This window comes from Vipera ursinii (assembly GCF_947247035.1).
Source record: "Vipera ursinii genome assembly, chromosome: 15".
Taxonomy (NCBI): Eukaryota; Metazoa; Chordata; class Lepidosauria; order Squamata; family Viperidae; genus Vipera; species Vipera ursinii.
The window spans coordinates 3,434,145-3,455,790 of NC_139528.1; the positions used below are offsets into that span (position 1 = coordinate 3,434,145).

A 21,646-nucleotide genomic window follows, 5' to 3' on the forward strand; every position below is an offset into this window, starting at 1 on the left:
GCCTGCCTGCCTAGCTATCTAGCTATATCTATCTGTCTCTTATCTATCTGTCATATGAATATCTATCTAATTTCTTTATCTGTCATATGAATCTATTATCTATCGTCTATCATCTATCTTTCTGTCTCTGTCTCTCTCTCTCAATCATCTACCTACCTACCATCTATCTATCTATCTATCTATCTATCTATCTATCTATCTATCTATCTATCTATCCCTCTAGTCATCTCTCATCTGTCTATCATCTATTTAATTGTCCTTCTACATTTTCTTTCTTTCTCTCCTTTTTTCTCCCTTCCTCCCTCAGCGACGCCATTAGGTCACCCCCACCCAGAGGCAAAGCTGAGCCCCCACGATTCAGCACTGGGCCCCCAAAGCTTTGAAAGCCAAATTTACATTTCATTCTTCCGACCATCTGAATCGCCCCATCCAAGTCCAGCCATTTGGATGGGCTCACAGCGCACCTCAAAATGCCTGCAATTTTTTTGTAGCCGGAGAGGTTGAAAAAAAATAAATAAAGCCCCCATTCTGTTACCAGCAAGGCTGGATTATTTTGGGAATAACAAGAGGGAAAACCTGCCGCCAGCCTCTTTGATCTATCTATAGCCAAGAGAAGGGATCTGCTTTAATCCTCCTCCTCCTCCACTCTTCAGAATCCTTGCTTGCAGCTGCCGTTGCCACGGCAACCTCAGTCTTGGCAGGGAGAGACATCCAAAATGGCGGCTCCAGGGACTGCAGAGCTGGGTGGTGGGGAGACCCCAACCATGGTTCGCGGGGGGTCGGAGCCCGAAAGAGAGATGGGGCAGCAAGGAAGCCGAGGTAAGCCGTTTCAGGCTCTTTTTTTTTGGCAACCATTACGTTATGTTTTAGAAATATTTATTTTGCATCTTTGAGGCTGGGGAGGATGGGCACGGCAGTCCAAAGGGCTGGGTTGGGGAATCCAAGGTAAGAAACATTCCGGCTTCTTTCTATTCATTTATTTCTTTGGATGCCTCCAGCTGCAAGATGGAGGCGTATGCATTACCTAAGCCAGTATATTGAATTTATACGCCGTCCGTCTCTTGCTGCAAAACGGCAGTTTTTCCTTTCTTATGTTGGGGGTGGGGGGGATTTTGGGTCCTTTTATACAAGTGAGAGGCAGAATGAGTTGTCACCTGCACAACAGCCTGACAAGGTAGGCTTATGCCAGGAGACCGTCAGGCTTGCCCATACAAACAAAGTTGGTTTTTTGCACCCAAGGTAGTTTAGATACAGAAATTGGATCTCCATTCTTGCCCCCCTCCAAAAAAAAATAATCCCGATTTCTGCTTCTTCTTTTTTTGGCACTTCCACCTCTTTTCTGTAGCACCTCTATTTTTTTATTTTTTATTTTGATTGAGATCGTTATGATTCTAAGGGAGCAAAAATGAGAATTTTAAGAGGTGAAGCTTCCTCCCGGATGAATTTGCAGCAGACTTTCTCTCTGAACCTGGCCTACCTCACAAGGTTGTGGGGAATAAAATAAAGGGAAGATTCCATTAAATGCCACAAGGAGAAGCAGTGGAATAACCCTGAAAACCTAAGAATAGCCGGCGGTTGCAAACCGCGGACGGCCCTTGGCCTCTGTTGCAATTGAGCGATGGGGATTTTGTCAATTCTGAGGGTGGCTTTATTAGATTTAGCACAGCGTAGTGCAAATAATATGTAATTTATCTAAACATTACAATACTTAGATATAACTTGCCTTCCTTGGTGAAATTGATTCAAGCTGCCAGCTCTAAAAGACTAACGTCCATTAGAAAACTGAGCCTGGCTTTATGGAATTATCTGAATTTATAGAGGGAGGTGGCCTTAATGCATTTAATAAAGATTTTCTGGGGCCTTTGTGGTTTTTAAGGAGACATACTTCTTTGCATTTTTGACAAGCTCTGACCTTTTTTTTGACAAGGAGTTTAAATCTACTTCTCTTTCTATCTTAACTTTCTTTCTCCACCTATTTACCTTCCTGGTCTCTCCCTTATCCATTGTTTCTTTCTCTTCCCCCCCCCACCCTTCTTCTCATATCTCTCGTTTCTCTCTGGATTTTCTGAGAGTTTGCTTTCCTTATCTGAAAGGCGAGCTTTCGCAGGACTTAGAGTTCTTAAGGGATATCGCTGGTCTCACCTTTGACGGAGGAGGGCAGAGTCCTGCTGGCGTCATGCTGCCTTGGTTGATTTGTGGGGGAGGGTCCGATCCAAGATTTTATTTTAAGATTATTAAACAGAACATTCAAAAGCAATGCCAGCTAAGAGGAGAAAGAGGAAGGGGGAGGAAAGGGGAGGGGAGGAAGGAAGGAAGGAAGATGAGAGCTGATATACTAGAAAAAGATAAACGAGGGAAGAGGGGGAAGGAGGAAAGGAAGGAAATTGAGAGACAGTCTGGGGAGAGATGGGAAAGGAAGGAAGGAAGGAAGGAAGGAAGGAAGGAAGGAAGGAAGGAAGGAAGGAAGGAAGGAAATTAAGACCTGGTGCAGAAAAGGGAGAAAAAGATGAAGGAAGGAGGGAAGTGAAGAAGAGGGGAGGGAAGGAAGGAAGGAAGGAAGGAAGGAAGCAAGGAAGGAAGGAAGGAAGGAAGGAAGGAAGGAAGGAAGGAAATTAAGACCTGGTGCAGAAAAGGGAGAAAAAGATGAAGGAAGGAGGGAAGTGAAGAAGAGGGGAAGGAAGGAAGGAAGGAAGGAAGGAAGGAAGGAAGGAAGGAAGGAAGGAAGGAAAATGAGAGCTGATGTAGTAGAGAAAGATAAACAAGGGAAGGAGGGAAGGAAGGAAATTGAGAGACAGTCTGGCAAGAGGAGAAGGGAAGGAAGGAAGGAAATAGTTGCATGTGAGAAAAGATGGGAAGGAAGGTTAAAAAAAAAGCAAGTACTGTGAGAGAAGAGACGGGAAGTATGGAAGGAAGGAGAGACTAAAAACGAAGAAAGGAAAAGAAAAAAATAGAAAAAAAATTCTTTATTGCAGTTCTAAGTACAATTATACTTTTACTTCTTACAACATAATCTCTCTTCTATCCATAAACCTGTCTAATCATTAGAAACATAAACCACAAGTTGATTTTTTCCCCGTTTTATGGAAAGCCTACAAAGGGTTGGCAATAGGCAATAAAGGCAGATAATTGTCATCTCTAATCAAAGAAGTCAATTTAGCCACCTCAGCAAGTTCGGTCCTCTCAGCGGGCACCCTCCCTCCTCCATCGTGGGTCAGGCCAAACCTTAACATCCTTGTGCCTACAAAAATGTGGTTTTCTGTCTCTGTTGGTGAGCCCAGCTCAGCTCTGTCTGTTTGCTTGGCAGACAGACAGATCTGGATTTGGCCCTTAAAAAAAGATCCGGTGAAGATCACCTCCTGGGAAATCCAGACAGCTGCCTTGCGTAAGAAAATCTTGTACTGTCTGGTGCTAGGAATCCTGATGTCCCGGGATCCGAGAACAGTATTCAGTACTACAATTTATAACTATTTTTTTAGCACCCAGAGTTACAGCGCCACTGGAAAAAGTGATTTACCACCGGTCAGGACCATCGCCGTATCCCAGAGTCGCCTGATCAAAATTTGGGTGCTTGGGAAAACCAGCACGTCTCGGGATCTCAGAATCGCCATTTGTGGTCTTCCTAGCCGGCTTCCGACCGGCAAAAATCAAGGGGGAAAAGTCAAGCTTTGCTTAAACGACCACGGGATTCGGTTAACAAACGTGGCCAAAAAAGGTCACAAAATCAGTAGGAATCGGAACGTCTCGCTTAGCAACACATGCCAGTCCGGATTGTCGTAAACCGAGGACTCTAAAATGGATCCCTCTCCAGTTGTCCAATCTGGACATCTAGCCAAAGATACTCATTTTACACATGACCCTTTTGCACTGTGTCCCAACTTTCCTCCCAGCAATCTCACCCAAGTGATCTTCCCCCAAATTGACTTTGAAGAAGGATCTCTTCCCTAGTCCTCGTTGGTGTTGACGTCTCGATGCAGCCTGAGATCCATGCGTGATCTTTTCAAGCTTCCTAGAAATTGGAGATCTTTATTTGAGTCATTGACCTTTCCCGGTTAATTTTATTCACAGCAGCCAGTAGCAACAAAATCCGGTCGATAAATATAGCTCTTACCGTTGAATCCTCTGCAGTTAATATTCAGGAAATATTATACAGGTAGGTCACGATGACACCCAAACTTTCTGTTGCTAAGGGAGACATTTGTTAAGTGAGTTTTGCCCCCTTTTAATGATGAGCAAAACTCTCTACACCAATCTATTAAGTCTGCACTTAAACAGGATGAAACTTGTCCTTTTCAGGGGCAAAAATACATTGTGAACTCGTGCATTAATAATGTACTTCTTTTAAAAAAAATAATAATAAATTGCCAGGGAAGAAAACAAAGTAATTCTGGATAATTGCAAAAAAGAAAGTGAGAACTCCAGAGAGTTTTTCATGTAAACAGCCCAACAGACCACTTAAAAGAAAAAAGCTGTTTATAAACCAGGCTTGGCACATCCTGCTAAGTTGGGACTCGCCTAGCTAACTCTGATTTAATCAGATTGTGGCTTGGAGAGATGCGCAGGCTGGTTCATTCAATTCATCTCCCTTTGCAATATCTTTGGTGAATCAGAGGCCTTCCTAGAGTTTTCCCAGTTAGGGACCGACCGGTCCTTTAAATTTATTTATTTATTTATTTATTTATTTATTTATTTATTTATTTATTTATTTATTTATTTATTTATTTATTTTTGGGACTTATATGCCGCCCTATCTCCCGAAGGACTCAGGGCGGCTAACAACCATAAAAATCCAGCAATGCAAAAGTTAAAAAGAATTAAACTAACAGCCCCAATAAAATAATTAAAATTAATAAATTAAAATTTAAAAACATTTTAAAATCTTTCTGTCCCACCTAAATTGTCTTGTTTCTCATCAGGTGGACCTGTTGTGTCTAGTTTTCCAACCCCAGGAGTTTTTTCAAAAAGGGGGAGGCAGCTTCACAGCTGTCCTGATTGTTTATTTTATTTTATTTTATTTTCGATTCTGAGAACTGGTCTCGTGTTTTGGCTGGAGGGAAAGTTCTCGGAGGCTGTTTGTCTCCTGAGAATCCCGTGCTCGGGATGGCTGCTGGGAGGCGATTCCTGCTGGGATCTGTAAGGAGCACGGCCTGCAAATATGAAATTTACCCCGTTAGAGCAGGGCTTCTCGTCCTTGGCAACTTTTAAGATAGGTGGACTTCAAGTCCCAGAATTCCCCAGCTCACCTGCTGGCTGGGGAATTCTGAGAGTTGAGGTCCACCCACCTTCAATCAAGCTGGCTGGGGAATTCTGGGACTTGACGTCCACCCATCTTAGAACATGATGGCTGGGGAATTCTGGGAGTTGAAATCCACCCATCTTAAAGCATGATGCCTGGGGAATTCTGGGACTTGACGTGGGGGGCGGAAGCAACAGGGCCATTAACTAAACCTGCTCTTTGATCTCTAAAAATCGTAGCTCAGACCTCTCCAGTTTCAGGTTTATCCCTGCTGTGATGATGGCTAGGAACTTGTTTTGTTTATCTGGAAGGAAGAGAGAGAGAGAGAAAGAAAAAAAGAAAGAAAGAACGAAAAATAGTTTTTTAAAATGGTTGAGGCTGTAATATTAACCAGCTTCTCTTTTGCTGGAAGAATTGATTCCTACTGCTTCAAAACTTTCCAAAATAACATGTTTTTCAATAGTCCTCTGATCAGAAAACTCTCCTAAATGGGAAACGGCAGATTCCTGACCTAGAGGAAAACTCCAAAGTCCAGGGCATGTTTTCACCCACATTTCAGTTCCCAGACCCCTGCAGATGTCTGGGGGGGGGGGCGGGCAGGCTGTTGACAAGTTTTGTTGGGGAGTTTTGGGCGAATTCCAGCCACCCCAGCTGTGGGGATAATGTTATCTTCTATCTGAAAGCAGATAAACACGAAGCTGCAATGTCAGTTAATTTTTCCCCCAGCCCTGGCCAAGATCCAGCTCAGCTCTTCCGAATAACAACGGGGGCAGCGGCTTTTAACTCCACAAGGAAAAGGGATTCTTGGAATCGGATGCGAGCACACGGTGTAAACACGCGAAGGGTGGTGGGGGAGAGAAAGATTTTGATCCCACTGCTTTGATATCAGATTAAAATGCTGTAGATTTTGTCAGGGTTGAAATCCTCGGTTTTTCTGCTGTGCCGCAATGAAATCTGTACATATTTGAGAAGTGGCATACAGGTAGTCCTCAAGTTATGACAATGATAATAATAACAGCAACAGCGCCAGTCAAACTGAACGTTCAGTTGACTGAGGTTCATGTTTAAAGAATAAAAGAACAGTAGTCGTAGTGTTTGTAGTAGTAGTAGTAATAATAATGTTGGAAGGGACCTTGGAGGTCATCTAGTCCAACCCCCTGCTCAGGCAGGAAACTCTAATTAACACAGGAACATCCATGGCTAAGTGAGACAGTCATTAAGTGAGCCGGGCCCAATTGTAAAGCCTTTTTTTTTTGCTCTGGTCGTTAAGAGGATCACTGCTGCCCTTAAGTGAATCGTGTCCTTCAGCGAGTCCCCCCTTCCCCCACCAACTGCTTGTTGGAAGCCGGCTGGCAAACGGGGATCACATGATCCCGGGACACTCCGCAAACAGCGTAAATACATGCCAAATTTTGATCCCATGATCATGGTGCCACTGTCGGAAGTACAAGGATCAGCTCTAAACCACGTTTTCCCAGCCTCGTCCTAACTTCAAACCATCACTAAACAAAGGCTAGCTGGGGGATTCTGGGAGCTGAAGTCCATTCCTCTGGGCCAGAGGAATAAACTTCTCCACACAATGGTTCTTTTTAGAACAATTGCCCAAACCAGTTCCAACGCTGGTTATTATTATTATTATTAAATCCGTAGCACAAAGAGTTGAAAGCGGGGGTTGTTGATCCAGATCAGACAGGAATTAGCTGGCCAGATGTTTTAGGGAAGCCAGGAAAGCTAGGTTCCTTCTTTGTTTGTCTAAAAGTTGTTTATCTGCTTTGGAGCGGAGAGGGGAAAGGGGAGGGCGGGTTTTTGCAAAGTTGGGCTAATAAGGCCCAGGCTGCTTTTAAGGTGGAGGAATCAGAATGACGGCGGATATTTTTATTTGTGCTAAGAGAAGTCGCCAAACTGAGGTCCTTGCAAAGATTGAGAGGAAGAGAGAGACAGAGAAAAGGAAAAGAAAAGAAAGAGAGAGAGAGAGAGGAAGAAAGAAAGAAAGAAAGAGAAAGAAAGAGAAAGAAAGGAAGAGAAAGAAAGAAAGAAAGAAAGAAAGAAAGAAAGAAAGAAAGAAAGAAAGAAAGAAAGAAAGAAAGAAAGAAAGTTTAGTGCAAAAAGTCATGGCGAAGTGTTTATAATGCCTTGGTAAGGCCACATCTGGAATACTGCATCCAGTTTTTGTCGCCACAATATAAAACAGATGCAGAGAAAGAGCGCAGAGAAGAGCAACAAAGATGATTACGGGGCTGGAGGCTAAAACACGAAGAATTGGGAATGTCTAGTTTAATGAAGAGAAGGACGAGGGGGGACATGATAGCAGCCTTCCAATATCTCAGGGGCTGCCCCAAAGAAGAGGGAGTCAAGCTATTCTCCAAAGCACCTGAAGGCAGGAGAAGAAGCAACGGGTGGAAACTAATCCAGGAGAGAAGCAACCTGGAATTAAAGGGAGGAATTTCCTGACAGTGAGGACAATTAACCAGTGGAACAGCTTGCCACAAGAAGTTGTGGTTTTTCTTAAGCCATTTGTCTGGAAGGGTGCTGCGTTTGGGGTTGCACTAGATGACCTCCAAGTTCCCTTCTAAATCATATTCTGTTAAAAAAAATTCCGGGTGTGTGACAGAGCGCTGGAACTTCCACGGAGAGGGGCAGTCTACCTCCTGCCCCCGGATCCCAGGCCTCTTGCATTTTTAGGGTCTTTGGGGTTGTTGTTATTGTCGATGGGGGTCCGCTTTCTTCACCGAACTCACAAAAGCGTCCCGCAGACTCTTGGCAAAGCCGCCAATGGAAAGCTCAATAGATCACTTCTTGCAATTGTCCAAAGAGGATGTTTGCTCCTTTGATCCACCCACCCCAGAAGTGGCGCTTGATGCAGCCCTGACACAAACACACGTGCACACTGCAACACACCCATTTCTGGTGTGTTTCTTTAAAAAAAAATGAAACTTGAGCACAGCGGCAAGATCAGGAGGACTTGAATGCTGTGAAGGTGTCAAGGTTTATTTTCTCTTGGTTTCTCAACCTTGGCCACTTTTAAGAGGGGTGGACTTCAACTCCCAGAGTTGCCTGGGGAATTCTGGGAACTGAAGTCCGCAACTCTTAAAAAGTTGCCAAGTTGCGACTGGGGAATTCCGGGAACTGAAGTCTTCCAAGTTGCCAAGTTTGGAGATCCCTGGTTCAAACCCCTTGAGCGGCCTCCCCACCCCATCTGTTGCCCCGGGGACTACAGTTCCCAAAGTTCCCAGCTAGCTAGCACCCACGGGGGCACTGGCATTATCTCTGCCATGGGTTGAAGCGATCGGCAGGCGAGTCACCCCCTTCGTACATCGCCCCTTGCCCCAAAAAGAATGGAAAGCGTTCGTAAGGGGCTAGCTCTGCCGCAATAAAGCCTCCATGTCTAGGGGCAGTCTACCCTCTGCCCAGGTCGCCAACACCAACGTTTGGCACCTTGGACAGCGCTAATGCAGTCGCAATGGCCCAGTGATGCCTGGTGTCTTTGGGCCGGTGGGGGGGGTCTGGCATCCCATCCCATTGAAGTCTACCTGGAAATCTAGTGGCTCCCGTTCTTCTTCCTGGGCCGAGCGTGGGAGAAAGCCTCGACCGGCGGGGATCCGATCCACCTTAAGGCAGCCCTAGAGGCGGATCGGGGGCGGAGGCTCCCTCTGACTCTACTTGAGCTGCCGGCCGGCTGGATCGAGTTCTCAGATCAGATCTAACCGGATTCCCTGCGGATCTCCAGGTCGAAGCAGCTTTGTTCCAGGTAGCGCTTGGCAGGGGCCAAGCGAGGCTGGCTGGGGATGATGGGAGGTGGAGGGGCGACCCCCAATTCCTCCTTGCAAAGGGATCGAGTCACCTAAAAGAGATTAAAAATGCATCTCTCTGAACCCTCCTCCCCCCCCCGCTGCGAGATTGCTGCCTTGTTCCCACGGGCCACGTGGGGCTCCCCTGCCCATATTCCCCAGCCGCCAGGAAGATGGGATTTGCGATCAGGCCCAGCCAGGCAGGGAGACCACCGACTCTGGTAAGGTCTAGACCAGCGTCGCTACACCTATCCTTAACACAGTGTCTCCCCAGAGTGAGAAATCTAGTTTTAAGGCTACCCGCTCACTCAGAAAACTAGCTTCTCAGCTCCTCCCCAAAGGGAGAAGACTAGCTTCTCAGGCTCTCTAAGGATCTAGACTCTAGACCCAGGTTGCTCCACCTATCCTTAGCGCAAGGTCTCCCCTGTAGGGAGAAGGCTAGCTTCTCGGGATTCTCCCCGCAGGCAGAAAGACTAAAGACCCTCGGAAGGCTTCACCTCGGGGTCTCCTTTCCGCAGGTGACAGCATGAGCTCCCCCGGCGTGCCTCCCGAGCTGGACATGAAGGACGTGGAGCTGAACGAGATGGACCCCGAGAAGCAGCCCATGAACGCCTCCTCGCCCCACGCCGGCTCTCCGGCCAGCCTGGGCGAGAAGAACGGGGTGGTGAAGGTGAAGATGGAGGAGGAGGAAGAGGAGGCCGAGATGGCAGCCAAATTCACCGGCTTGTCCAAGGAGCAGCTGCTCCAGGTGGCCGGCACCCCCGCCTGGGTCCGGACCCGTTGGGCTCTGCTGGTCCTCTTCTGGCTGGGCTGGCTGGGCATGCTGGCGGGGGCCATCGTCATCATCGTCCAGGCCCCCCGCTGCAAAGATCTCCCCAAGCAGGACTGGTGGCAGAAAGGAGGGATCTACCGGATCCTGCAGGTGGAAGGCTTCCAAGATTCGGGCAGCGACGGCACAGGCGACCTGGCAGGTGAGTGTGGAGTTTGGGGATGGCGGTGCTCTCTCTGGGTGCTCTCTCTGCCTCTCCGGCTTTGCTTCCTGGGTGGGGTGGAGATCCCTCCAGGTCCTGGCGAAAGGGATCTCCTGGCTTGGAATTCCTGAAAGCTCCCAGGATCTTTCTACAATCAAAGAAGGTCAAATCAAGACCGGAGGAGCTCTCCCTTAACCCTAAATGACCACTTTTAAGTTTGGGGGGGTTGCTTAATTTGGGGGCGCTTCCACTTCCCCGCTCACAACAGGTGGTGGTGGATCCCTTCAAGCTCTTCTTCTTCGACTTGGATCCCTCCTTTCTCCTCTCCCCACCCTCCACCAAATATATCCAGCCTACTCCAGAGTCTGCTCCAAGGCCAGTGGATTTTAAAGAAAGGGAAGCCGGAGACTCTCTGGTGTGTGTGTGTTTGTGTTTGTGTGTGTGTGTGTGTGTAATTTGGGGACTAGACATTGCTGGTGTTGGGGGGGGCTTGGATGGTTGGGGGAGATCGCCCCCCCGCTCCCTTCCCCCCCCCAACTTGAAGGAAAGCCATGCCAGCTGCCCGGCCGCCCTGCTCAAAAGCCAGTTTTAGCCAGCTAGGGCTTTTCCTGTAGTAACTGCTGAGTAGTGTTTCATCAGCTCTTTGACGTCAGTGCAAAAGCTGAGTCAGCTCCCGGCTGGTTGGGTGAAGGGCTGCGAGTCTCCTCTCCTCCTCTGTCTTTATTCCCCCCACTCTCTCTCTCTCACACACACACACACTTTTCTTTCCTTTTTTTCTTTTTCTTTTTTTTCTTTCCTCTCTTTCATCCCTTTGTTTCGTTTTGCTTTCTTCCGTTCATTGTCTTTCTGTCTTGAATCTTTTTTTTGTCTTCTCTTCCTTTCTTTCGTTTGTTGCCTTCCTGTCTGTCTGTCTGTCTGTCTGTTTGTCTTTGGTTTCTGGCCTTTGTTGTCTTTCATTGTCTTTCATCTGTCTGTCCCTCTCTCTGTCTTTTTTCTTTAATCGTCTTTAATTCTTTCTTTCTCTCTCTGACTTTTGTCTTTTATCATCTTTGTCTTACTTTCCTTCCTTCCCTGCCTCCCTCCTTCCTTCCTTCCTTCCTTCCTTCCTTCCTTCCCTCTTTCCTTCCTTCCTGCCTTCCTTCCTTCCTTCCTTCCTTCCTTCCTTCCTTCCTTCCTTCCTTCCTTCCTTTCTTCCTTTCTTCCCTCTTTTCTTTCTTCCTTCCTTCCCTTCCCTTCCCTTCCTCTGTTCCTTGAATTTCTAAGACACTTTTCTGCTGGATTGATGTCCTTTGACCCTTGGCCCAAATTTTTCCGGGAATTTGCTCCGGTCTTGTGAAACTCCACAAACAGTTGCTGATTTTGTGCAGGGACTAACTAACTAGTCAGTTTCTCTGGAAGTTCCCACTCGCCCTCTGGTGGTGTCCCCGACTTTGCAGAGTTTCAACCTTCCAAAAGAGAAATATTCCACAGCAAGGAGAATGCAGACAGCAGCAAACGCAGTGGTGGCATTAAAAATAAAACAATTGCTCACTGTTTAGATCTCGATGAGATTATATATTTTACTGTAACCCCCCCACAGCAAAAGTTCATTGTCCACATTTTTTCCCCCAGCCTGTTTTTGCAGTCATGAGGACCGGAAACCTGAGTTCCTATTGTTTTTAATTAAGCCTCTTTGTAACATCCTTGTAATACAGAGCATCCTTGTTGCCGGTGTTACAAAGGTTGACCCTGGGCGTAAGAGGTTCAAAACAAAAACAAGGAAATGGGAGGCCTCTTGTCTCCATTGGACGCCCACAACAATCTTGCGAAGTAGGCCGGGCTGAGAATAAAGAACGGTTGATGCCTTGCCCACTCATTTTGCCCGGAGCTCATTAACCACTGACCCATATTGGGTTAGGGCTTGTGGGATTGACGTGGAGGCGTTTGGGATGATGGGTGCCACACCCAACGCCGAATGCCAAACTCAAACCAGCCCAAACTTGATAATAGCCACAGTCGTACGAGTAGACATTTCGACTGGAGGATGGCAAAGGAAGGCGGCTGAGATTTGAGGCAGCGAGTCTGGATTGATGCATTTCTCAGGAGCCAAGCCCTTACAGAAAGTTAAGCTAGATGAGGTTCTGGGAGGTCATCTAGCCCAACCCCAACGCGGGGTGCAAAGTCACCCTCTGCTGTGCCTTCCAAAGGACGCAATTGGCAGCCGGATTTCTCTCTGGGTCCTCTAAAAAGAAATAATAATAAAAAAATCCTCACTGCCTCCCCCGGATTGCGATTGTGCAACTACACTCAAGCAGTTAATCTGCTCAAGCAATTCGCAGCACGCCCGCTTCAGTGCAGAGGCTGGGAAAATTGGTTTATGCAATTGGTTTCCCCTGTCTTTTGTTCGCGATGTTCTCCCCCTGTCCCCTCGTAGCTCTGAAAACAAAAATTGCCACATCTGCCCTGGGAGTTCCCTTGACCACATAGTCCCAATTATAGTACAGGTTGTCCTTGAGTCACACCCATTCATTGGCTGCCTGTTGGAAGTTACAACAACTCTGGGGGGAAAAGGGGACTCGTGACCGTTTTTCACCCTTACGACCGTTTGCAGCATCCCCAGGGTCACGTCGTCAACGTTCAGGCGCTGGGCGACTGACTCGTATTTACGACGGTCGCAGTATCCCAGGGTCGCGGGGTCCGTTTTTGCAACGAGCAAAGACGGTGGGGAAGCCAGATTCATTTAACAATCGGGTTATTAACTTAACGGCAGTGGGGGGGGGAAAGGTCATAAAACAGGGCAAAACTCACTTAAGCGCCGTCTCACTTAGCAATTGTTTGACTCAATCCTGGCTGTAAGTCGAGGACTCCCGGTATGCTCTTGATTAATGAGATGGGGGGGGTGGCGTGTTTGAAATATTTTGCCAAAAGGGCAAACTTGCAAAAGGATAGGAAAGACGGAATCTCTTTTTAATTACTAGGCCCTCTTTCAAATTTAATTCCCCCCACCCCTCCGGTTAGTTTAGCACATCCTGGATCCACAGTTAAAAGGCTGCACAATTTCCTCTCACACAAAATGGGGCTAATTTGGGGCAGGTTTGCTGGGGAACGCAGACAAGGACGGCACCGTTTATAAATTGCCGGGAGAGAGAAAGAGAGAGACAGCAAAATAAATCTTTTCTTTTCCAAGTTGGCTTGCTGAATAAATTCTCCGCTCCGTTTCCGTTCGGATTAAATGCGGATCACGGCAGCCACGAAACGGTTCAGCGGAGCAAGTTAAAGGATTAAAAAGTAAAAAAAAAAGCCCTACAGCCCTGAATTGTTCATTCAGGCTGGCAATGGGTAACCTTGAGCAAAGATTAGACAAAGCGTTTGGCACGCATGTTTGCACCCACAGTTTGCAGGGCAGAATCTGGGATGCTGGCCAGGAACTTAAGATTTCTTCTCTGCCTGCAGCGATTCACTTAACAACTGTGGCACGAATGGCCATAAGATGGGGCAAAACTCATTTAGCAATCTCCTCCCTTAGCAATGAAATTTTGGGGCTCAAGTGTCGAGAACCACCTGCACAAATTTTCAGAAGACTTGCCTTGGGCACTAAAGAGAGGCCTGAAGATGTGATTTCTTTTCTTTTTTGGCCTCGCGGTAAACTTGGCTTCCCTTTTCTCTTTTCAGGGGTGAAAGAGAGGATGGGCTATTTAAGCAAGCTGAAAGTAAAAGGTTTTGTGATCGGGCCTCTGCATGTGAACCCCGAGGATCAGCCGTACAGCACCAACCTCCAAGACGTGGATCCCAAACTGGGCACCTTGCAAGATTTCCGGGATGTTTTGCAGGCTGCAAAGAAGAAAAGTAAGTGGGAAAAATAGAATTATTTAGATACATTATTTTTTTTCTAACATAATGTATTTAAACATTAGTGTGTGTGTGTGTGTGTGTGTGTGTGTACATACACAGGCTGCAAAGAAGAAAATGGGAAAATATATTTAAATACATTATGTTTTCTAACATAATGTATTTAAACATTTGTGTGTATGTGTATATACACACACATACACACACATACTTTCTAAGGGGGCCTAAATATCTACCAAATATGTACCAATATTGCAAACTGATTGATGTAAAATAAAGGTAAGAATCTATTTTTTTGGCAATTTTTTCTCTCTTTTCTCTTTGTTTCTTTTTAGTAAGTGTGAGCAACAAGTAACAGTAAAGCACAGACCTTAAGACAAGAACTGTTACTGTGTAATGAAATACTTTAAAATATTTTAATCTGCCTACAGTAGCCCTATGGCAAGATAGGCTGCAACAAATAAATAATGCTCCAGGCAGCTGTTTATCAACAGTACCCTTAACTTTATTTTCATTTTTAATTTAAGCACCCTTAAGTTGGTTAACATGAGCCTTTTAGAATCCAGAGCTTAATGTTGACATAAAATCTTTTTTTTTGGCTATCTTTAAAGATTTTAGTTAGCTAACTCATTCTGTTAATACAGCCTCAACATATCTTTATCTTTTATTTGTTTAATTGTAATTTCTTTGATGCAAACTGGCTAGAGTTGTTGAGAATTGGATGGCATACAAGTTTAATTAATAATAATCCAGTCTAAATATCTGGCTGACTGTGCAAGGAATTGTAATAAGAATAATAATCTCCAGTTAACACTGTTTAAGTACCACCACGCCCAAAGAACATTTGTTTTGTCCCTTACAAGACAAAACAATTTTTTTTCCCAAAAGAAGGAAGAATATTTTGGAGGTTGCACTTGTTATGCAATTTCACGAAAAAAAATCTTTAATTCCCTTCCTGTTGACAGTATTTGTCTCATTTCTCAAACAGCCTGAGATGTTTTGTGAGTTCTGAAGACGTTAAAAGGAAATGTAGGGCCTATATATTTCACAACTAAGGCTATGTAAATATACTTTGAATTTAATTTAAATATATTTTAAACAACGCTTTGTCGGTTGACTCATTCCTAAATGTAGGCTAGATTTCAACCTGAAATCTTTGGGTTTTTTCCCTGTTTTGGCTCTGCCCAAAAAATCGAATGGAAATAAAAGTTAAAACAAGAATTGGTTGAAGCAGGTGTGACTTTTGTTTATGACACAGATTTTGGCTTGTACACCGAACTGTGTCTAAAATAAAACAGAGCTTAATGTTAGGTGCAAATACAGTGAATGTAACTCTACAGGAAGTTTGTTTAGTGACCATTCAAAGTTAACAACGGCACTAGAAAATAGGACTTATGAGTGTTTTTCACACATAACAACCGTCGCGGCATACCCCAGGGTCAGGTGATCAAAATCCAAACGCTTGGCGACTGACTCGTATTTATGACGGTCGCTGTGTACCGGGTTCACGTGATCTCCTTTTGCGACAAATGGGGAAAATTTATGAGATTCACGTAACAACCGTGTTACTAACTTAACAACTTGCAGTGACGCACTTAACAACCATCCCGCTAACCAACGAAAATGTTGAGCTCAGTTGCGGTCGTAAGTCAAGGACGACCTGCATAGAGTTTTTGTTGTTGTTGTTGTGAGGTAAAATATCTCTCTTTTTCAGGTTTAAAGGTTATCCTGGACCTGACGCCTAACTATCGTGGCCAGTTACCCTGGTTTAGCCAAGATGTGTGGCTTAAGGGTGATTTCCAGAATAAAATGAAAGTAAGTGAGGGAAAGAGGGTTTCCCAATTGGGGAGGGGAAACAACTAGAAAATTATGAGGAGGATCTAATCAGGGAGTGTGTAGTTAATACAAGGAGATCTCTATTTACAACCGTGCATTCGTGACTAAAAAAGTGACTTATGACCGGTCCTCACACTTATGACATCGTAGCATTCCCCACAGTCATGTGATCGAAATTCGGACCCTTGCCAAGCCAGCATGCATTGACAATGGTCGCAGGGTTTCGGAATCACCGGATCACCATTTGTGACCTTCCTAGCCAACGTCCGACAAGCCACGTCAGTGAGGGAAGCCAGATTCGCTTAGTGACCCTGGGATTCACTTAAGAACTGCCATGACCTGCTTAACAGCCCTGACCAAAAAAAAAGGTCGTAAAATTGGGCACTTATCAACCGCCTTGCTTAGCAATTGAAATTCTGGTGCCGGGTGTGGTTGTGAGCCAAGGACTAGAATCTTGGGAAGCTGTTTGAAGCTGGAGATTATCTTTGCTGGTGCGGCTCAATTAAAACCCGATATATATTATTTTTCTTGACCCAAACTGAATTGGCCAAGATTGGAGGGGAAGTCAATCCAACTGTCACAGCTCGGTTTAAGGGGGGGGAGCGTACTGGGGGATCACTGAGGACTACTAACTTGTCTCGTTCTGTTCTTGCCATCCACCCTACAGGAAGCAATCCAGTTTTGGCTGAGGGAAGGAGTGTCTGGGATCCAAATCGGAAGCGTCGAGCATTTAAATGTAAGCTGGTCGCCCCTCCTCAGCCCCCTTTCCGTCTGGTACCAGATGTTAGCAAGCGGGGGGGGGGGAAGCCTGGTTTAGCCTGGGCTTGACTGCTGCTGCCCCTTTTAATTTCATCGCCCTTGCAACGGCTTGCACAGTTGCAGACTGGCAAGCCAATTGACAGGGGTCGCTGTTTTGGGGAAAAGGGGAGGTCCCTTGCAAGGAGAATAGTACAGGGGTGCTAAAACCTGGGGAGGGGGACTCCAGTCTCAACCAATACCCCTCAATCCCGTTTATTTGACAGGATTCCCAACTCTTGAGCGAGTGGAAGAACTTAACGGAACAAGAGAGCATTGATGAACAGGCCAGGTGGGTGAAAATGGGCAATGCTCTCTTAACAACCTTTCTTATCTTTCTTTCTTTCTTTCTTTCTTTCTTTCTTTCTTTCTTTCTTTCTTTCTTTGTTTCTTTCTTTCTTTCTCTTTCTTTCTTTTCTTTCTTTCTTTCTTTCTTTCTTTCTCTCTCTCTCTTTCTTTCTCTTTCTTTCTCTCCCTTCCCTCCTTTCTTTCCTTTATTCCTTCCTTCCCTCCCTTCTTCCCTTTCTTTCCTATATTACTTCCTTCCTTCCCTCCCTTCTTCCCTTCCCTTTCCTTACTTCCTACTGCTTTCTTTCTTTCTCCTCCTTTCCTTTCCTTACTTCCTACTTCTTCCCTTCCCTTCCCTTCCTTTCCTTTTCCTTCCTTCCTTCCTTTTTTTTCTTTCTTTCTTTTCCACTTAACGATGGAAATTCTGGTCTTAAATCAAGGCTCACCTGTTACCTTCTCCTCTTACAGGGTCCTGATTGCCACGACTAGTCTTAGAGACCCGCGAGGGATTTTCTCGCTCCTGAACGAAACCTCGGGGGTGGACGTGCTCACCAGCCAGTACCTCCAGCAGCTGGTGAAACCTGATCAGGACGACACCACACTGGGACACACTGCCCAGAAACTGATCGAGGATTATATCCAAGAAGCTGGAAGCCGATGGCCCGGCTGGAGCGTAGGTTTCAAGCTTTGGGATCGAACGGAGATGTTTCAAGGAGAATAGTTGTAGCTTAGCTTTGAAATGTGGGGTCTTTGTTGCTTTCTGAGCTTGAGACTTTTCCTGCAGACATTTCATGACCCAACTAGGTAACATCATCAAGTGCTAGAAGGGAGGGGGGTTTGCAGGGAGGAGGAAGAGGAGGAATAATGTGGGGTCCTTGTTGCTCTCTGAGCTGGGTGGGTTTTTTTGCAGATATTTCATGACCCAAAATAGGTAACGTCACCAGCACCGATGCTAATTCCCTTTGTGGCCCTCGCTTCCCTACCTTAAGTTTTATAGAGGCTTTTGAAACACTGACACGAACACGTGTTGCGTAACTCAGCATCCCTGTCTCTTTTTTTTTTCTTTTTTTTTCTTTCTTCCCCCCCCCCCCGCCCTCTGCAGATGGCTAGACCCGATTTTGGACATTTGGTCCAATCTGTGGGGGAACAGCTGCTTCGCCTCCACCATCTACTCCTTTACACTTTGCCCGGGACGCCCTTTACGGATTACGGAGATGAAATTGGCCTGCGGGACACACTGGGGCAGGTAAGATCAGCCTCAGAAGCTGGGAGGCGAGAGGGGGTGTTGTAGGATGCCAGGCGACAAGGTTAGGGTGACGTGGGGTGGGGAAGTTGGTCTGCTTGATGATTTTGCACTGGGGGTGGGGTGGGGGTGGGGGTTCTACCAGCAACAATCCTCTTTAATATCTCCTCCAGCCTGCGTCATCCAACATCACACGCATGCAGTGGGACAACTCGCCGAATTACGGATTCTCGCAGGGGGCGCAGCAGGGGGCTGAATCTGAGGCCAGCAACGTCACTGTGCAGGTAAGAAAATGTTGTGGGAGGGAAGCTAATTGCTCCAGGTGAAAGGAATGACCAAAATTTAGGGCGGAGATTCAGGCCAGAGGGTAGAAAGCGAAGAATGTGAGTTGTAGTCCTGCCTTGGGCATAAAAGCCGGCTAGGTGACCTTGAGCCAGTTCACCTCTCTTAGCTTTATAATAATAATAATAATAATAATAATAATAATAATAATAATAATCATAAAATAGAAAAAGTCATTGAGAACGAAGAAGCTAATGTGCTTTGGGACTTTAGAATTCAAACAGTCGCCTGCCGCATGACACCCCTGTCAAGGAATAATTTCTATCAGAGGGCGATGGACCGTGCTTCAGATGATGCATAACACGTGTGGGTGAAGGAAATAAAAGCCCGACGCATATTCTATTAAAAACCTTTAATCACAAAAGAAATATATATATATAAACAAAGAAAGCTAACTGACTACATCCTCTCTCATCAGACAGTTAAAAGGAGAAATGTAAAGACAAAACTTTGTACGCTTGCGCACACAGCAAAACTAACTCATAACATAGCTAGACCGCATGACATTCACTATGGTTACCAGATAGGTTATCAACACAGGTGCAGAACAGAAGGAAGTGTACAATTAGAATTGAGCTTTTCGGACGAACTAAGGAAAAAAAAACGTGCAGTGACAACCGCAGACTTAACAATTGTCAACAAGAAAGAGAGAAAAGTTTGGATGTGGCAGAATAGAAAAGAAAGAACAGGAGAAGATAACAAAATACAAAGGCCTGCAAATAGAAGTCAAACAGCCGGGGCAAAGGAGATAAAAGATAGTCCCAATAGCGATGGGTGCTTTTTGAGTCAATCTCAAAACATCTGGAGCATCCCTTGAACACCACTGGCGTTGACAGCATCCCCGTCGGTCGATTGCAAAAGGCAGCTTGACTCGGCGTGGCTTCTAGGGGACACTAGGTGCACGCAAGCTAGTTTGTAAGCCGCCCTGAGTCTTCGGAGAAGGGCGGGATATAAATGGAATAAAAATAAAAAATGGTTGATTTCCGCCTCTGTTTTTCTTTTTCCAGGCCCAGCAGGGTCACAAGGGGTCCATCCTGAGCTTCTTCCAAGAACTGAGCGAGCTTCGAACGAAGGAACGCTCCCTTCTGCACGGCGACTTCGACCTGGTGCAAAGCTCGAACCCAGCGGTCTTCTCCTACCTTCGGATCTGGGACCAGAACAAGCGATTCCTGGTGGTGCTCAACTTCGCCGATCAGGAGTGCTTGGTCTCCCTCGTTCACTCTCATCTCCCACCCAAAGTGGACGTGGAGCTCGTCACCCATGCCAGCCGGGAGGAGAAGCAGCTGGATTTGCAGAACCTCAAGCTCCATCCCTCAGAAGGCCTTCTCCTCAGCTTCCCCTATGTGGCCTAGTTGGTCTTCTTCCTGGCATGGTCTGGCCCATCCATTGTCAGAAGGAATTGCCCGCAGTTCCTCAAAAGAGAAGACACTCCAGCCAAGGATGGCTTCAGATGCCTCTCCTGAACTTACTCATGTCCTTCTTCCGTATCCCACCTGTCTCTCTTACCCCATAGCTCAGCCTTTCTAGACCCCAGATTCCAGTTCCCACAACCAGCCGGCCGGAAGAAAGTCTAGGTGGTTCCCAACCACAGGTAGAGGCTGAAGTGGGCTGAGGTCACCTCTGTCCCATCAACATTCCTGGATCTGCCTGTATTTTTCCATAAAATTTGATATTAGCAGGTCAGCACACCATCTGGGAGACAGGGGGAGATGTGAACCTCCATTCTCTCGGGCTGGAGGTGACGGGGCTCAATGAAACGATGGACTACATTAGCATTGCTTCTCAACTTAAGGTGGGTGGACTTCAACTCCCAGAATTCCCCATCCTGCAATGCTGGCTGGGGAATTCTTGGGAGTTGACGTCCACACTCATCTTTAAATGGCCAAAGTTGAAATAGGCTGATCCAGAGTGAAACTTTGTGTTGGTCCAGTTCTGCCACATATATAAAAACTTGGGGCAAGGGGGACCATGGATACACTTCCCCCCAGTTGCTTTGCCCAGCCCATTTTGAGTTTGCGTTGATCTTTCCTGATCGCTAGTGTGAATTTTGTCCTGTAATGTGTCTGGCCCCCTTGAAGATGTTCTATCGGCCTAAGCCTAACAAAGTGAGCAATCTTCTTTTTTGTGTGTGGGTGGAACAAGTTTTAATAAATCTCTCTCTTAGCTTTCAGACTCATCTGGTTTCTGTTGAGTAGGGCAGAGTCTAAAGATATGGTATAGGGTTTCCTGCCTGAGCAGGGGGTTGGACTAGATGACCTCCAAGGTCCCTTCCAACTTATTATTATGAGTCCGCCATTTTATATCTCTTTGTGGTTTGGTTCAGCTTCTATCTGGGGGAAGGAATGGAATCACTGGGTTTTCCTTCCTTCCCTTTCTCCCTCCTAATTTTCCTTCCTTCCTTCCTTCCTTCCTTCCTTCCTTCCTTCCTTCCTTCCTTCCTTCCTTCCTTCCTTCCTTCCTTCCTTCCTTCCTTCCTCCGATGTATCCCACCCATCGCACATCCTGAAATATGTTGGGTTGTTCCGGTGCAGTATTTCTCAACTTTCAATCATTACAAGCTGAGGGGACTTCAAATCTCAGAATTCCCCAGCCCCCCTGCATGCATGCTGGATGGGGGAATTCTGGGAAATGAAGTTCACCCATCTTAATTCCTAGCGGTTGTGAACCATCGCTCTGCTCGCATTTATTCTCGAGATCCTGTTGGACAAACTAATGTATCCTTCAGTGACTGCTTTAAATACTTAGTTGAATTATTGCTCGGCATTTATCATAATAATAATCTTTATTGATTAGCCCGCAGGCCATATCAAGGTGCAGAGTTCCAAACACACCTTACCCTAAAATGCAGCAAGAACCATTTAGAATGGAATTAGTTAAATAGGCATAAAATACATGTTAAAATGAAATTGGAATCAAATGCAGCAATTTAGGATGCCGATAGATAAAATAGGAGGGTTAGGACGCTGAGCTTGCCGATCAGACGGTCGGCAGTTTGGTGGGTCGAATCCCGAGTGCTGCGTAGCAGAGTGAGCACCTGTTACTCGTCCCAGCTTCTGCCAACCTAGCAGTTTGAAAGCACATAAAAATGCAAGTAGAAAAATAGGGACCATTCCGGTGGGAAGGTAACAGCGTTCCGTGCGCCTTTGGCGTCTAGTCATGCCGGCCACATGACCACGGAGACGTCCTCGGACAAGCGCTGGCTCTTCGGCTTTGAAACGGAGATGAGCACCGGCCCCTAGGGTCGGAAACGACTAGCACGCACGTGTGGGGGAACCTTTATGTTTTACCTTTTTAAGCATTTAAATCAGGGGTCTTCAAACTT

General features: G+C 46.1%; 1 protein-coding gene across 3 annotated transcripts; it reads left to right on the plus strand.

Annotated features, from left to right (window-relative positions):
- The first annotated feature begins 249 nt into the window (after nt 1-249).
- Nucleotides 250-20,494, plus strand: SLC3A2 (solute carrier family 3 member 2). Of its 3 annotated transcripts, none has more exons than XM_083374791.1 (10): nt 250-819; nt 9,540-9,992; nt 13,644-13,817; nt 15,535-15,635; nt 16,324-16,392; nt 16,679-16,743; nt 17,208-17,412; nt 17,842-17,985; nt 18,156-18,266; nt 19,332-20,494. In XM_083374791.1, exons 1-10 carry the CDS (start codon nt 717-719, stop codon nt 19,674-19,676), a joined length of 1,770 nt encoding a protein of 589 aa, XP_083230917.1. In that variant the 5' UTR covers nt 250-716; the 3' UTR covers nt 19,677-20,494. The 3 variants fall into 3 exon arrangements, with proteins under 3 accessions (XP_083230917.1, XP_083230918.1, XP_083230919.1); XM_083374792.1 differs by lacking the exon at nt 250-819 and adding an exon at nt 8,905-8,981; XM_083374793.1 differs by lacking the exon at nt 250-819 and adding an exon at nt 9,051-9,242.
- Nucleotides 20,495-21,646: the final 1,152 nt, after the last annotated feature.

Bases quoted from the DNA above. Each gene is read 5' to 3' on its own strand.
- SLC3A2 (XM_083374791.1), top strand. From the start codon at position 717: ATGGCGGCTCCAGGGACTGCAGAGCTGGGTGGTGGGGAGACCCCAACC. The intron at 13,818-15,534 runs GTAAGTGGGAAA...TCTCTTTTTCAG, and splicing joins GCAGGCTGCAAAGAAGAAAA to GTTTAAAGGTTATCCTGGAC. The intron at 17,986-18,155 runs GTAAGATCAGCC...TATCTCCTCCAG, and splicing joins TGCGGGACACACTGGGGCAG to CCTGCGTCATCCAACATCAC.